Here is an 18,400-nt window from a genome sequence, read left to right on the forward strand (position 1 = left end):
GAAATTCTAAACTTGTCTAATAAATATAATTCAAAGTGTACATATCTTAAAAATGTATAAGCAGTGGATTTATCTTTTAATAATTAATTAGTCCCTTCTCCAACGCACATGCCATAATGCTATAGTCAATTTTGTTTCATAGATATAGTATTATAGAGCAAAATAATAAAACAATATGTTACGCAAGCGCAACGTCAACATAATATTTAAAAACATTTTACGTCAGTCCAGTCTATAGTTGCGATATATAGTGTACCAATAGCCCCCACCTCCCACGCCACCTTGGTCTTTATTGTCCGAACGCCTGTTAACGCAAAGTTTGACTCTTGCATAACGCTGCTGAGTAAGCAAAGCGGGCCGCAATTTCCTCCGACAAAATAGGTAGGTACAACAACACGAGGCGTGACTCAATATCTACTGCGATCGGTCCATGTTAAAGTTGCATGATCACAATGCAGAGCGAAAGACCGCGACCGCAGTCCTTCGCCACCTGCAGTGGGAAATGAAAAATGTAGCTGGAGTTTTCCATGTGCTAGGAATTTTTTAATCGTAGATATTCTTATCTACGAGTATTGGTATTTGATATCATACGTTTATATCTTTACGATGCCGCGATGCTTAATAAAACGTCGTGTGCGTTTATGTTATGTAGACCCTACATTGCATTTCTAAGATAGTAGGTACTACCAATCTCAGTATTAATAAAATGCTGGGCACAAGATTTAAATGACAAATAGTCGGTGAATAAACTTTGGAAAGATCATAGGACAAACAAGTGAATTCAATGAAGTACGTACAATATTTAATTAATGAATAAATTATGTTGCCAAGTTAATTATGGTTTTAATTACAAGAAGCCCCATTGGCACGTAAAATTACATCATTAATATTTTACGAGCTTCATTCTCAACGAAGTGCAATGCGGCGTGAGTTATTCAAAATATATCGAGTGCCCTAGAAACATTATGTTACATTATTAAGTAATGGGTGTATTTGACCCCATTACTTAGGAGTTCAGACACGGACAATTAGCATGTTTGCCACAGGATTCTAAAAATCGATACTTGGCCTCAACACCATTAAGGAGAGTGTCGGCGACGCTGGATTGTACGTCACTCAATGCTGTCTTTATTTTGTTGTTGTGCTGCTCGTAAAACATTATTATCTTAAATCAGCCCGCCTATTGTCTGTGGCTCGTCCTTCCCTTCACGAAGTCGGTCGGCTCATTTTTATAAATCACGGCTTTTACTGCATTCAATTTGCCTAATGTACCAAAACGCATTCAGAAAAGAATTTTACCTAATCCTGAAAATCTTTGCAAATCATTTTACATGGAAATCATAACAAGAATATTAGCTACGAATCATTTTTCCTGATTTCTTCTTGTCAACTACATGTTTTCTTACATATTTTTTCTATTTCAGGAATTAATAACTACGTTATACATAGGATTCCTCGGGTTGATATTTGCATCATTCTTAGTTTATTTAGCTGAAAAAGATGTCGCTGATACCAAATTCAAAAACTTCGCAGAAGCTCTATGGTGGGGAGTTGTGAGTACTATTTGTGTTTATGTAGAGATGTAACAAGTGTGAGATAATTAGTCAATCAATACAAGAATTTATGTGAATATCTAAATGTAAGTGGTATATTGCAGATCACGCTGTGCACGGTGGGGTACGGCGACATGGTGCCTCAGACGTGGCAGGGAAAATTCATAGCGTCCTTTTGCGCGCTGCTCGGAATCTCCTTCTTTGCTCTTCCCGCTGTGAGAACCACTTATTGAATACGTTACTTCACTCAGATTTTATTGTTATTATCACGTGCATTACTTCCAGGGTATTTTAGGTTCAGGGTTCGCTTTGAAAGTCCAACAACAGCAACGACAAAAACATATGATAAGGAGAAGACAACCGGCTGCAACTTTGATACAAGCTTTGTGGCGATGCTATGCGGCGGATGAACACTCTATGAGTGTCGCCACATGGAAAATTCACCAAGTTCCTCTTCCAAGCCCACAAACAAGGTAATTTATATTAAGTTTTCACTATAAAGAAGAGTTGATGCATTTAGGTACTATACAGAAACCATGAAGGTCTACATATAGTAACGGAAAAAAAAGAAACTTACTACTATAGTCCCATAAACATATTCCAAAATGTGCCTTTGACACAGAAGGATGTTTGTCGAAAGTCTTAAAACGCTACGAAGAATGACGAGTGTGTGTATATTGACAGCAGGGTGATGAGTGCGTCGTTCAAGAACAATGCGTCTTTTGTGTCGCGGCTGCCGACGATCCGGCGGCACAAGAGCACCTCCCTGCACTCCCCCGCGCCGCACTCCAAGCCGGCCGCGGCGCACCGCTACGACGTCAACGCCAGCGCTGAGAACCTCGGTAAGGCCCACCACAACCGCACCCCACAGTTTGCACACATTACCCACCGCCACCTTACGTATTAGTGTGCAATCGTAGCAGTTACGTGTTGTACTCGTTCTGTTTTGTTTATGAGACGTACCTGTGCATTTACTTTCCAAAACTAAAACGCGATTAGTAACATTCCCACTTCAATTCATTGCATTAAACTTAACCTACTTTTGATAAATTACATCATATTCTAAATACTTTTTTTTTAACGGTGCAGATCACATGTCGGCAAAAAGCTTCGGTTTTTGTTTTTCTTTTTTAAAACCAACACAAATCTGAGTAAAGGAATACTTACCTTCTTCAATGTCGTAAAACCGAATTGGCTTTAATATCAAAAATACACAACACAGAAACAACAATGAAGAGCTAAGTCGAATAAAGGACTCCTCGGGAAACATGGCACTCCATTAATTTTCCGAATACGAAAAGGAACAGAGAACGAGAAGATAAAGAAATTGACTTAATTTTTCAAAGATGGATATTGGAAATGAATAGACAGAGTAAACGATCGTAGTCGGGAAAATTACCATCATCAATCACATCACATACTGCGCACTCGAATATCGACACGTACGTTATAACCATAACAGTTTGCATTCCTGGTAGATGTGCTCTGGAGCGGAGTGTGATGTTCTGTGCCCTGTTCCGTAGATGCTCGCACGTCGGGCGGGGACCGTGCGTGTTGTCTACTCCATTGTTGGAAAAGCTGCTTTAAAGGTTCTATTCTTCATCTTTTAGACGGCACTATGGCATGACCAGTTACAGTCGATAAACTTCTGCTGCGTTTCTTATTAATTCTTTTTAGTAAAAACTTCCAGAAATATGTGAATACACGAAAACGAGTAATGTTGATGACGTAGCATTGAGTCCGGAACGAGATCTGATTCCGGCGACGATCGCTATGTTCATAGCTCGAAACACGATTGCTGACATTCTACCTACCTTCTACTTCTTTCTATTTTTCACTTTTTGAAATAAAATGCACCCGCGTAGATAAGATTCCGCTTCGAAATAATTTACAATACCTCTTGCAATCAGAAGCTTCACGTACATTTGACAAGGTGGCTTCTATAAATAATGATGGCTTACGCGTATTATAAATGCTTAGGTAGACTATGGAAATATGATTACAAGTATCAGAAGTTGCAACAGCTGAGTTTTAGCATATAGAGCCCGGTTCACACAGTGAATTTCCAGAGTAATACATGAGACGATATGCGAACCTAAAGTTACTGGAATGGCTTCGTTCAAAGCTTGTATTTTAAGTTCGGTTGACCTAAAATAAATGATATTTTACACTGCTTTGCATTATTTTATTATGCATGCCAGTTAGCTAATAGGAATCTTGTAAAATATCGATTTCCCTCAGTAATGTAGGAAACAGGTATTTTAAATTTGCAAAGAAATACATTACATATTAGCAGCAATACTTGCAAATTCACATTCACGGAACATCACTTTGATGTAACGGAACGTCGGTGTCCGCCTGTCTTCCCTTTGTCTGTAGGGCCATGTAACATTAACAAATACCTAATTTTTCTCTACCAAGAGATGTACATGTGGACTGACAAACATAAAACAGTCAAATTATATATTTTCAGCTCCATATCAGTGACACACAACGAACATTTCATAAACTATTTTGCTATATTAGGAACATCTGCTTGAAGAGTCACATATAAAATATTCATAAGAGATTTCTCTAAACGTAAGCAGATTTTGTTGAAAATTTCAACATACGGTCTCTACTTTTAGAGGGAAATTACTTTAGTGCCCGTCTCGACTATGCTTTCTCCGTCCCGTCTCAAAAGAGCGAGTAACGAGTCTAGACGATTCCATCTCGCGATAGGTAAACTACCTTTGATCTCCTTATATGGACGCTAAAGGTACATTGATAACTTAATGTAATCATAAATCATTTTCAAGAAACTTCCGGCTCGAAACACAAATTCCCTACTCAAACCATATCAATAATTGTAACACAGTTAACTTTTTATTAAAAAAGTGAATTAACATGAAACAAAAAGGAAACCTAGAACTTCCATATCAGTCTTACAAAAGACAAATGGCCTATTTAGTTCTACTCAAAAAAAAAAATTTCACTCGATGATATCTAATGAATACTCGTAACATTCGTTTACACCGAATTATAAACTTTCTTAAAATAAGATCTTGTGTTTATTATCTTTTGTCAAAAAATAGCTTGTTATTTGGCAAATACATTTGTATCTAATAAAAGTTAGATAGCCTCTGTGGCTTTCGTGACTACAAAAACAACAAAAGGAAAAGCTTTTGATGTAAGTAAACAACTTGTGCTGTCATAAAAACTCAGTCAGTTTCCTGCTATCATATAATGTTTGTAGTACAGTATCGAAGTTACTCATTTATCTTTTATTAGTCTCTCCATGATAGTAATAAATAAGAATGAAGTAACTAATGGACTAGTATATTGATTTATTTTGTTATACAAATGATTTGTACGATCTTCTTATAATGCAAAACAAACTTAATAAAATCACTGAAATTGCTTAAAATACCTATCTAAGAAATAGTCATATAGCTTGCTTTGTTATTAAATTGTACGCTTAATAAAAGCTATTGAGGAGCGTTTGCACCTAAGCAAGAAAGAGATAACAAATCCGATCGATAGTTTGTCGAGACATTAAATGGCAACCACTGCATTGACCTCCTTATTTAGGTGTTCCTTCAGTGCAACCTAAAGTTGAGCTAGTAGTTTACTGCATATATTGACCGTNCAGAGAATAATACAAAGTAATAAAAACCACCTGTTATAGGGGCATTTTTTGGAGAAATTTATCAAATAACCAAAAAAACACGAATTTAAAAGCAGTTTTTTTTTCAAAAAGTATCATTTTTTATCATTTGTTGGCCTTTTTTGTGTATTTTATGTATTTTTTTAGTATCGCCTGTTATTTAGCATTATTACTGTTTTTATTTTATCGGGAAATACCGCTTAGTTTAAAAGTTATTACGTTTTCTTTACAATAAGCAATTGGAAGAAAAAAAAATCTATAATTTTTTTAAAAAAAATCTCAAAAAAATTTTGACCTCTTTTTTGTCGATAAAAATAGGTCTAGTTTCATCTATTTTCATATGTACACTTTAACGTGACTCACACTGTATTGACCGTGTATTAGTGCAGTACAAGAATCCCACAAGAATAAGTAACTACTAAAGAAGTCCGAATATATTATTATAAGTATAGGTACTTATAATAATATAAAAATCTTTTAATGGTTTTTTCATCTCGTGTAAATAACCAATTTCATCTAAATAAATTAAGTATTATATTTACTCGAAGAAAATCAGAACGAAAAATAAAAACAACCCATTATCTTTTCTTGAACCCTGTAATATGGAACAAGATGAAAGACGGATCCTACTTAGCATAAGCTATAGGGCAGGGTAAATTTCATCTGGCGAATTTATTATTCAAAGCCATTTTGCATCAAGTGACATTTCAAAAAGCGTTTAATAAAGTAATCCGCAGAAAATACCATTTAATGTCGGTTATACTTGGTAAAAACGTAAGCAATTTTGTATTAAATTGATCATTTGCTAAACTTAAAAGTATAATATACTTCTGATGTAAGTGAAACAGTTTTGATATTCAAATAAAAGGCGTGACCTTCTTCAATAGACTCAGCTCTACGCATTTGCATTACAAAAACAAGAGACTGACAGGCAGACAGGCGGATTCGTGGCTTAGGAAGAAAAGCGGAGCCTGAAGTTGAACATTCAAAATAAGTCAACAGTTTTTTCAACATATTCATTTTTTGCTACGACGGTCATCAAACAGTTGCTTGTATTTCTATTTCACAAAATGTCTGATGTATTTTACGTACTGTTTGGCTTTTTTGAGTACGGACGTGAATAGAATCCACATTCCACACTATTATATGTCCCACAAAGTGATTTCCGCCTGCCCTTTTTACACATAATAATAATTCAACAATAATAGTCCTGTTTTGATAAAATATGTCAGTTTTTTATAGTAAAAGATACATATCTATATGTTTATCAGTATTTTGTGGAATGGAAAGTTACAACATTTGAAAAAAGCACATTAGTATTGAGTTTTGAATTCATTACACGCCATTCAATAATTAACTACTTAATGAAAAAAAAACAATCAAAGCCAATCAAAAAGTCCACAAATGGGCACAACATTACTTCTTATCAGTGAATTACAGCAAGTGAGCTTGAGTTTTTTAGGTTTAGGTATCATAAAGTAAGCATGCAGAAAATATTAGGTCCAAAGGTACGGGGTTGAGAGGTTGAGCCAGGTGTTGAAGTGAGCTGTGTGGGTTGGCAGGCGCGACCACGGGGCGCCCCGGCCGCGTCGGGCGGCCGCGGCCCGTCAACCCTTCGCACAGCGAGGACTCGGTGGCCGAGACATCACTCTCCAAGAAAAACTCCGACGGTAAGATGTGAGAACGCCTCCGAGGCATGTCTTGTGAACTCTAAATAGCATTTCCGTCCTAGAAACCTGTCTGTCTGTTGGCTCTTCTTGTGGCTTCTGAGTAGTTTCTTTAGGTGTATGTTTGTATCGACATAGTGTGGATTGATTATCTAGCTATCGTATAATACATCACTCAAACACTTATTTTGCCTGTATGTCTAAATATAATCACTGAATTAAATTAACAACGTAGTTTCTTCAACCATCAAAAACCTCTTCACGTACATGAATCTTTTAGAAATAGAATACTACCTCCAACATGATGTATAAAACTCATGATTATCCCTCCTTCTTACAGTCAAATTATTTCAGCATTATTGCTAGAAATAAGAGTACAAAAATGTATGCACAAGCACAAGCAATGTCGTAGTTTAATAGCAGTTTGATGATGTCACTAACAAGCCTTCTGAAATATATATAACATAATTATTTCGTATTACCATTATGCAAATATTTTTAGGTCACTCGGATCTTAGTCTCGACATAAAACCACCTTAAGTACCTACTAGTCATTAGTGCTATTTTAAGCCATGACTCAGACTTTATTCTTTAAAAATCATCAATGTATCTTTGTATCATGTGTAAGAAGTTATTATACGAGTACTTACACTTAGTTTAAGATTGTTACCATGCCTTGATCCTCGTCATAAATCAAATCTAATATCTTTTGGCGAATTTCAGCCTTTTCAAGAATGATCCATCACAAGTCATACTCATAGTAATACATTTATTGCATAATGTCTGAAAAAATGAATATGATAAGTGTGTACCTATTTAAAAATATGTAGGTACCTATATTGAATGGTTTTAATAAATAAAAAAAAACCTCTCGAATTTATTATCATTAATTCTTATAACAAACATTTTGCTCACAGAGTCACAGTAGTAACTAACACTCATAAAGCATGCAATCTGCCAAAAGTTAACCGAGACCCTTGATACCTATATCCTATAGGTTTATGATTATGAATGTGTGGAGTATATTAAATGAATTATGTATATGCAAGTGTGTACACCTTAGTTAATCTTAGAGGTCCCATAGGACGTAGATAGAGTCACACGAATCGCTTCAATTTCAGAAACACGAGTCAACTAGTGAGTTAGTAGAAATGAGACTTTGCCAACTAAGGAACTTATGAACGGTTAAACAATTCATAAATTAATGACGAAACTATTGAAACTATATCATATTAAGAAACATTTTATACCTTAAGAAGATAAACTGAATAAATGCGTTGAAAAATACTGACATACTTTATGCTACGACCGAAAATATCAACTGAAATGTTGCCTGCGTTCGATAATATTAATTACACTTAAGCGACTATTTAGTCACAATACTGAGCATAGACTTACACCCTAGTCTAGTACCTACGCAACGCGCCGTGGACAAAAATAGTTACATTTTTAAAAAGGTATACTTACAACAAATAAAGAAATTAATATAATGTATGTGTTACGGTTAATGTGATAAATTGAAAATTATTAATAATAACCGGTTATTATGAATAATTACCGACAGTCGCGGTAAAAGTGATAAATTAATCTGGGGGCACGGCAGTGCCCCCACCAAGTCGAGCAAAAAAGCGGCACGGCCGGACCATCCTTTTCTCGAAGCAATTCAGGCCATTTTCGACCGCCTGTAACTTCGTTGTGGATAAAACTAGAAGGCTGAATTTTCATTAGCTATGCAGGCATTGTAAAGACACGGTATATTTAAAATTTCATTCAATTTGAACCAGTAGTTTAAGAATTATAACGGGTCAAAGTTACTTAATTTTGTCACTCACTGACTNGTGGTCGTGTACAGCCAAACTTTTGAACGTTTTGATATCATATATTAATATAATTTGGCATAATGAGTTTGGAATGTTTCTTGCATAATATTACTTTTCCATGATGCCTATAACATAATGTTTTGTAAAAGTGAAAAATAGGTTAAGGTGCTAAGCCGCCTATTTACTTTTATACACACATAAATGACCTCATATTAATTACATTTACCAAATCATGCGGTAATTAGTCATAATAACCGGCGATTATTCATAATTTTCACATTTATCACTTTGACCGTAACATATGTATGACAAATCGTTAAAGTTATGTAATCACTATCTCATCATTTTACATCCATTATTAATAATCTTGTTTCTAAAGTACCTACCTTGTTAAACCACATACATAAGTAAACATCGTTTTGAGACTTATCTCAACTTCAAGAGTTAGTTTAGTAAAGTTTGATTAAACTAGCTTAAGACTAGATGCTATTTATGTTGGTGATGGACATTCAGTATAATTTAATTTTGGCGTGCACCTGCTATTTGAATAATAAATTAGTTTTTACCCGAATTTAGAAGTTAATGTTTTTCAAGTCATGGCATGACACTGTGTTTGTTGCGGTGCATCTTCCTATAAAATGTGTCTCAAAGATCGTAGGTACGGAAAAATATTATTATAGAACATCTTCAAATACTTACAGGCAAATAAAGAAAAAGATGAATTAAGTAATAGGTGTTAAATGAAATATTTTCATAAGGAACCGCGAAAGGTTTTAAAATCATATCCTCTCGCAAACAAAAATAGAGAACAATGAATGAATGTCATATTTCCTGACTCTTTCCAAAAATTCATACCCAGTTATAAAGTTACAAAATATGCTTTTGTCAGTTCATTTTAGATTCGTATATGGCTCAGCTTCTTGAGGATAAAAATAATGTCGGGAAACATTCAATCTAATTTATTTTTATTTAACAACTGAGCGTATTTTGTCTATTTATGAATAATACTAAAGATTATGATCAGAAACTAATCATTCAGGATGTAAAGTAGGTAGGTACTGTGGTATGTGGGCGATACAGTGATTACAGTCTGACTTTGTTTTTATGACAGCTGATGCTTTAGAAAACTGTTTAAATTATTTGTGAATGACGACAATTTTTAAGGAATCTTTTAATTTAATATAAAAGGATTAAACTTATAAATTGTACCTGAGTGCCGATGGCATTTCCATCCCGGCACTTTCTGGAAAATCTCCTCTCCATCGTATTTAACTATGCAAAATGGAGATTTACCTACAAAACAGTATACTATCAGCAAGGTAGAACTTCTGAAAACATAAGAGATGTCAACTGCACATATTCCTGACCTTCTGTCGTCTACCGCAATAACCGCCTTATGATCGTCGAGCCATCAGGCAACTAGATAGAATTGCGGGCATTTGGTTGTAGGCTTGCAAGATTCAGCAGTGGCCACCGGATTTTTGTCAGTCATGGCCAATCGGATAAGCTTGCTTATTCCAATTTCTATATTATTATATTATTTAATAACGACTTCAATTAATTGGTAGTGGTGCCATGGAACCTGATCTAATGCTTTAGATACTTACATATTTAACCCGTCATCTCTATATTGTAACAGTGCTGAAGAATACGTTACGTCATTCACAGTGTTTGCCAAGTTAAGATTTTCACTCTAGATTACTTCAACGTCTATCCGTCCTCGACTATCAACGTGTTTATAAATAAATATGTTTACTAAACACTAAATAAATAGGTATGTTTGAAAGTTATAAAGGGTACCTACACTTTTTTTTATGAGCTTTTTTATTTATTTTATAATGTGAGCTAATAAAATACTGTTACGTTACCGAAAACGACCTAACAATTATGTTATCCTAATTTTCAATATGGCTATTGTTATAAATCTTAAACTTACTTGCTTTTCTCTCATTTAAACTTTACTATAATAAAAGGAAAAGTTTCCCTCGAATCCCATGCAAATTAACCTGCATAGGTCGACAGAGATCCCAATAACAAATTTACATACACACAACTAAGTTCAACGTGATGTTTTTGTTTATTTCAATGACAAAGTTTTGTAATCTACTACCTAAACTGAATACTAAATAAACTTTATCTATTGTGACGTGGGCTACCGAAAGATACTGCACAGTAAGCGTACTTTGGACATCACAGCACATAAAAAGCAATCACACCATGATAATCATGCATCAATAAGTCACATAAAATATACCAAACAAGTCATAATTGAAGGTCAGTTATCAGAAAAAGTACTTAGTTTGTTTGTAATAATTAACTAAAGAAACGTATACATGTAAATTAAATCAAAAAGGAAAAGAAAAAGAACAGCTTAATTATTATTTTCTGGCAACTGACTGGCAAGACTCCATTGATTACAGTGCCAATAACAAGTTATTTTCAAGAGTATAAGAAAAGTCTTACACACAATGCTTAGTTAAATTGCATTTTTTTATCTCAAAACATTGCAGCCAAGTTGTTGTGTTATGTATATTATTGTTTTATGTGCTATTTCTGTGCAGACGAAGATGAGGAGCCGCGTTGCGTAACGTTAACGCCGCGCCATAAAGCCGCCATTCGATTTATAAGGAAGGTATGTACAAAATATTTATACATCCTGTTTAGCATTACAACAACAAACATTGAATATTTTTAAACAATAGTTGATCTCAATTCGGAATAATAGGCCACGATGACTTTCAATACAACATAAAATAAACCAACATGTTTACAAGTTTAGTACGATATTTATATGAGAAACAATCGATTATACATTTATAAATGTTTTTGATATAATAACAATAAGTATAGTAATTAGTACCATACAGTAAGTAAGAAACGTAATCTAAAATAGACAGATTTAGTACTCTAACGCGAATAATTTAAATACTTTTATATTATTTTTTGTTAGCCTCGTTTTTCTGATCCCTTTTCAAGAACGTCAAACCGGATCGAATGTAAAAGTTTAACGAATGATTGTGTAGATTATACACGTAACATCATATAAAATTCGTTCGTTCTCCTCTAACTTTTGGCTCGGCACATAAAAAATATTGAATATACCAAGTAAACTTTAGGTTAAATAACTGATTTGAAAATCTGTGACATATACGCATCTTTAGTAAGCGCTTTTTATATGAGATTTTTCGTATGAATATACATACATACAAAAATATTAAAAGAAAGTGTAGACGTACATAAAAATAGACCTCAGCAGGGCGCAGTACTACGGCTACGGCGTAGCACCAACGTCTACGACTGCTACGACCCAAGACTACGGCGTAGTATTAACTTTTTGCTACAATCTTAGATCTGCCAATTTGGGTTTGGTTATTTAAAAATGAATAATAGGTACCAACTTATTATATTCTTAATGAACACATTTCATAACATAAGTAAGCTGTTAAAAACATGTTATGCAAACATAATGTGCGAAATTATTCTCAACTAAACTGCTTAATAGAGCGAATTAAAGAGGTAGGCATTGCGGTCTCGTGAATTAATTATACTGTTTGTAATGTTCGGATCGGTTAGAACTTTAACCTTTGTTCGAATCACTTGAAAATAGGTCGGAGAGCGGCCAACATCGTTGTCAATACGTTCTTACAAATTACAATGGACTTCCAATAACAATAAGAAATTCAGGGAACCTCCTGAATAAGAAAATAATATTAATGCGATGGTGAATTTACTCGTACATTCCTGTTGGAATAATTACGGAAAAGCTCATATTTTAAGTGCTATCGCTGAAGCTATTAAAAATAAGTAATGGGATTAGAAATAAATTAATATACAGACGTAGATATCGATTAGTTGTTCATTATAATAAGTATGTATTGTAAAATTCTGACAGATGAAATATTTTGTGGCTCGTCGTAAGTTTAAGGAAGCACTAAAGCCATACGACGTAAAGGATGTAATTGAGCAATATTCCGCGGGGCATGTCGACCTGCTGGGCCGAGTGAAAAACGTCCAGACTAGGTACTCCAGCCCGATCCCTCACTCACTTGCACATTTACTTATTATGCGCTCTTTACCTTCCTATGTCTGGACTGTACCTACTACCTATGTCTTGCAATGTGATCTGTAGACGAGTTGGCATCCAACCTAATATCTACCCTTTATGTAGCTAGTGTGTGTGCAATGCTATTCCTAATTGCATATATTTAAAAATCTGTTAACTTCACTTGAAGGCAGCAACTAGTTACAACATTTACATCGAAATTATTCTTATACCTGGATAATGTAGTAAATAATTGCTTACATTACTTCACGTGAAGTTCACAGTACTTAATCACTATCATAAATTTATATAAAAGCGCCATAAATTATAAACCTAGTAATTATTTATAAGGTTAAGTGCCCCAGCCGTATGCATGGTTGCCTTTTCGACGTTATTCCGACTAGTGCCAGCGAATGGGATTGAATTGCGTTCCTAATCGTCTTCAGATATAAACATGTCTTATCTTAATTGGCAGTAACGTTTATCCGATTAGGTCATCTCATCTTTGGCATTGATTATATGAATAAATATGTATAATTACAAATTACGACACAAAACTAGTTTGGCTTTGATGAACCACCTATTGTGTTGTTTCCGTGTAGCTCAAGTATTTTGTGGCACGCAAGAGATTTAGAGAAGCGTTGAAACCTTACGACGTGAAAGACGTGATAGAACAATACTCCTCGGGGCACGCTGATCTGCTAAACCGAACCAAGAACCTGCAGTACAGGTGAGGCGAGACGAGGGCGCGCGCGCCCGCACCGCCGGCCTTCCGCCCTACCCGCTTCATCACCTGCATCAGCTCGCCTCTTGTGGAAGCCACTTACCACGCTGAACTACAAAACACTGTCAGCCTTACCCAAAATTCATTCACTAACCTAATGATATACTCATTAATTGGCCTTTGTAGGGTGATATCCGGTACAGTGGCAGCAACAGGTGGCAAATAATGTCAAAACTAGATAAATAGAAACAAATTATTACTGGACCGTACCTGTGGATTTGATAGTTTGTTCATGTAGATTATATTTAACTACTTTTATTGGTGTTTCTCGTATCAATGTTTAATTCTGTGACAATGCCATAGTAAAATGTGTCGATATAGTATTGTAGAAGTGTTTCTTAAATATTTTACTTATTTTTTGCCATTATTACTGTGAAACCTGTTTGCTTAAAAAATAAATGGGTTTTTTGCATAAAACTAAATTTATCACGAAAATTAACTTTTCCAGTAAGTAGCTACGCCATAAGTTAATCAATACCAGTCTTCCACAAATGACACTGACTTACCTACTCGTGCCTACCTTACAGTTAGCTTTGCATTTTACTAATAGTTGATTTTTGTTCAAAATTGCTTGTAGGTACTCGTGCCTCGTTAACTGAATATCTAAGTTGGAATGCAGTACAGTACGATCATTACCTATCGATTTTGCATTAACTGTGCAAATAATTTCAATAAATTTTCGTAAACCACTAACGTTAAATAATAACATTAAATTATCTTAAAGCTTTAAAACGTAGATCTCAGTCTATCATGCTTTTAGACACTAACTCCGCCATGCTTTTTGTTTATTATTAAAATAGACTAGATGTAAATGCACTGATTTCTTAGACAGCTTTAGGTTCATCTGACCTTTCCATCATCACGGGCTTCTCATTGCAACAACATATTGTTACTTCAATCAGCATGGTATTGTTATTGACACCTGAGAGAAGAGACAGTCGTGATAATAAATCTTTTATTAAAATAAACCAAAAAATGTGGCAAACATTGTTTTTTAAAGATTACTGTGTCATCTTCTCTTAAACGATTTCTCGGTTTGCACAATGCACATGCTTTGTAGCCGTTCGAGTGGATGTTTATTGTATATTTATGTAGAGACAGCTAAACTCTACGTAGGCACTATCTATACATATAGTTAGTACACTTTATTTTAATTAATGTGCATTACTTTTATCATATTACGTCGTTACATAATTTAATTACCTTACAAAAGCAGATGTGCTCATCAATGCTTTTATATTTTCTAGGCAAATACCTACGATTATACATAAATGTATATCAAAATTCATATCACAATTACCGGCTGTTATTTGTTTGTTGTATCTACATTTGATTGTTATTTGAACTATAAACATGATCATAGTAATGAGCATTTTCTGCTAAAACTAGCACTAATTGTTATAATATCCTTTTTTAATTGATTTTTTGTCTACCTACTTATATCTTACTTTATAATAAGAAGCAGATTCTCTTTGCCCTAAGCAACTTTACTTTGTAATCTTGCATTATTAATATCTGGCTAGATATTCAATGATTGCTCAACTACTTTGGTCATAATGATTAATTACAGATGCTAAAATAGTATCCGACGTAATAAACAGTTATTTCGAACAACAATTGAATATTGTTGATATTAGTCTTATTTGAATGCTGATTCTATTGTTTCCATGTTTTGTGGGTAAATTGACGTTCTGGCTGGAATGTTTTCGTGTTGTTCGAATGTTTTAAGTAAATATTTAGTGTTATTTATTATTTTATAGAGTTAATGTAAATACATCTCACCTTAAAACACAAAATAGAGCGTCAAAGTAAACTATTAACTTGATTAGTATTTGCTTTGATAACCTGTATTTTTAATTCCTAGTTTCTTAATTACTGTTTTGTATTCATTATGCTTAATATGATTCATACCTTACAGATTAGATCAAATACTTGGTAAGCAAGGATCGAAAGCGAAAGACGTATATGCATCCAAAATCAGTCTAGCTTCCAGAGTAGTTAAAATTGAAAGACAAGTAAGTGCTATCTTTTAATACGTAAATAAAAATGACTAAAGTGCATGACACAGTTAGACCAAGTGTGTGTTTTGATTTCAGGTAGACGATATAGAGAGTAAGTTGGATCATTTATTAGAATTATACGAGGAGGATAGAAGAATTTCAAGGAGGTTAGGGAACAGTAGTGAAAGTGGAGGTGGGGGTGGGGGCATTGCTCCGAGCGAGGGGGCGCTGGCGCTGCGCGTGCGACCGTCGCTGTCGGACAAGCAGTGCTCGGAGCCCAACTCGCCCGTGTCGCGCACCTTCGAGCCGCCCGCGCCGGCGTCCGCGCCGCCCATGCCGCACAAGAGGCCCATGAACAGAGGCTACTCCGACCTCGGCACCAGATTTATGCGCAAAAAAGTCATTGTAAAGTAAGTACTTTTAAGTAATTTGTATATTACTAAAAATCTACAAGATGGGTCTCAAATTGAGACTCTCAATAACCATATACATACATAGTTACATACATAATTGCCTACTTTCATATTATTTATGAACTTGGTTGCACGAGATACAACAAGTGTACGACATGCCTTGCGGTTGGAAAAACCACGTAACCACTAAAGCTCCTCGCTACAGCCTGAACTAATTCTAGACTGAAAGCAAAATTAATGGCTGAAACTGAAATGCATTTCGTTTTACTTAAACACTCTTATGAGTTGGTTTCATACTCGTCTTATTGAAGCTCATTATTCAAGGTCAAAAAATACATAAAAGTAACTTCGTGTTTCCGAATATTTCGGTATTAACAGAAACCTATAACAGACTGAAACTAATTTAAAAAAATACTTTCAGAACTTCATCGAGTCGAAATGGTGAGTCACCTCGAGACGACGAAGTAGTTATAGTGGTGCCGACGGACCGCGAGGACACTCCCCCGCGATTAGCGACGGATAGCTCAGGTTCGAATAGTTGCTCGCACTCTCATTTACCAGCATTTATCTCTAGTACACATGAATTTCACTTAACAATCGCATCATTTCACACTAATTAGAAAAACACAGTCAACGGATGATTTCATTTCAGTTTGTTATAGACATTCGAACTCTACATTTAGTTAGATTAGCTCTAGTAAATATTTAATGATGTTAAAAATCTCATAAATCATAAAAATAACATTCTGGAATGATATTCAACACAGATAATTATCAACTAACCCTTTTACAAAATGGAAACACACGATAATTTCCTATAATCTACATTTCAAAGTCAAAACGTTAAAAAATAGTAGGACAACCTATGAACATTTACCCAAATTAACTCCAGATTCACATATGTATATTATAGTAGGAAATGATTGTGTGTTACCACATACATAATAGCCACACACCTTCACGCACGTTTCGAACATTAACAATTTTTATTACACCAATGAAAAATAAATGACTACCAGTAGCATTGTAAACAGACAAACACGATGGTAAAAACACAGTAGAGACAATGAAAAATATGAATACCTAACTCACCTTGTAATAGTTGTTTTATATGTGTAGCGTGTAAATTATGCGATAGTTAACCAATTACACGTCGTTGCCATAGGTATAAATATGCGAATATTACAAAATTGCAGCATCTTATGAAGACTATTCGTCGTCGACCTCTCTCTGACCGCCAACTTGGGAGAGCCCCATACTAATCGGCCGCCGCCGGCTGCGTGAGTCCTTCTCCTTCCCCTATCGATGTGTGGAATGTTATTATAATAGTGGTTCTTTTCCACCCCGTGTCGTCCCTATCCCTATATTTATTCCTCCCAATGTAATGTGCCCAAAAAGGTGTTGTATTTAGTTTTTCCTCATCTACATTTTTTCATCTTTCGTGTATGCCTATCTCTGTTTTTGAATTTTTATTGTATTAAACAAGAGAAGTTGCAATACTACACTACGTATTCAATAATTTGATAATAGTCTTATTTACACGTTAAATAAAATTTGGAACTTCCGATCACAATAATGCGGTTTATATATTTTGTAAATCATTACTGAAATGATAGTTATACTCGTACCTACATAATAGTCAAACTATGAGTCATACATTTCACTTTTAGAAACATTCTTTTACAATACTCCTAAATGCTTATACATACAATGATCAAGTTAGTAAAACTGCATCGCAGAAGAAAATTACCTAAATTCGAAACAATTTTTACAGAAAAAAAAATAATCATGCCTTACTATGATGACGATTATAAAACTTCATTGCCTTGTCTTTTAAAATGATTATTCATGCAATTTTACTCATTTCGATTAGAAGAATGTTTCCTTAAAGTGAAATAGGTTATGCATTACCGTTAGTCATACGTAAAATATTTTATATTTTATTTAACGTGGAAGAAAAGCGATATTGCTATTGAACATAAATACCTACATATTTTTATAGTAACGTTACTCCACAACACGAGGATATTTTTGATCAATCAAACAAGAAAGATAAAACACTTTTCTTCCAACTTTAAACTTGACCTTTAATTATTTCTTGATTTTACTCAACTATTATTCGTTTTCTTAATTTTTTCAACACCTATCATTCTCAGCATGTTTTGTGAAGTAGAAGTAACGTTTATGAGTATGTAGAAATGTTACTGATAAATAAATATTAAGCGATACCCTTTCCTTCTGTTAGTAAAATCTGTCACTGAAATACAGCCCTACAAGGACTTACTCGTACCTACTCGTAGGTATGGTGTTTGATTATATGTAGTATAAAATAATCGAAAGCATGAAGACAATGTATTTTATTGGTGTTTTATTAGTAAACTTTACAGAAAAAGCGAAAATACTGGAACCCAGTATTTTATATAGGTCCGTCACAAAAATAAAATAAAGCTGCTACCTACATCTGTTTCCCTTAAC

At 34.5% G+C, this 18,400-nt stretch overlaps 1 protein-coding gene across 5 annotated transcripts in view; it reads left to right on the forward strand.

The window, feature by feature from the left end:
* Window positions 1–18,400, forward strand: part of KCNQ (KCNQ potassium channel) — a 46,449-nt gene that overhangs the window by 24,356 nt on the left and 3,693 nt on the right. Inside the window, exons 6-15 of one of the 5 annotated variants that reach the window (XM_028300427.1) lie at window positions 1,425–1,553; window positions 1,658–1,768; window positions 1,839–2,026; window positions 2,238–2,395; window positions 6,762–6,869; window positions 11,248–11,318; window positions 12,579–12,706; window positions 15,431–15,527; window positions 15,609–15,922; window positions 16,347–16,453. In XM_028300427.1, coding sequence (XP_028156228.1) covers window positions 1,425–1,553; window positions 1,658–1,768; window positions 1,839–2,026; window positions 2,238–2,395; window positions 6,762–6,869; window positions 11,248–11,318; window positions 12,579–12,706; window positions 15,431–15,527; window positions 15,609–15,922; window positions 16,347–16,453 — 1,411 coding nt within the window. Of the gene's footprint in view, window positions 1–1,424; window positions 1,554–1,657; window positions 1,769–1,838; window positions 2,027–2,237; window positions 2,396–6,761; window positions 6,870–11,247; window positions 11,319–12,578; window positions 12,707–13,330; window positions 13,459–15,430; window positions 15,528–15,608; window positions 15,923–16,346; window positions 16,454–18,400 lie in introns of all 5 variants that reach the window. The other 4 variants (XM_028300426.1, XM_028300428.1, XM_028300429.1 and 1 more) reach the window with 4 other exon arrangements.

This window comes from Ostrinia furnacalis, unplaced genomic scaffold (genome assembly GCF_004193835.3).
Source record: "Ostrinia furnacalis isolate ACB-3 unplaced genomic scaffold, ASM419383v2 OfSCF0710, whole genome shotgun sequence".
Taxonomy (NCBI): domain Eukaryota; kingdom Metazoa; phylum Arthropoda; class Insecta; order Lepidoptera; family Crambidae; genus Ostrinia; species Ostrinia furnacalis.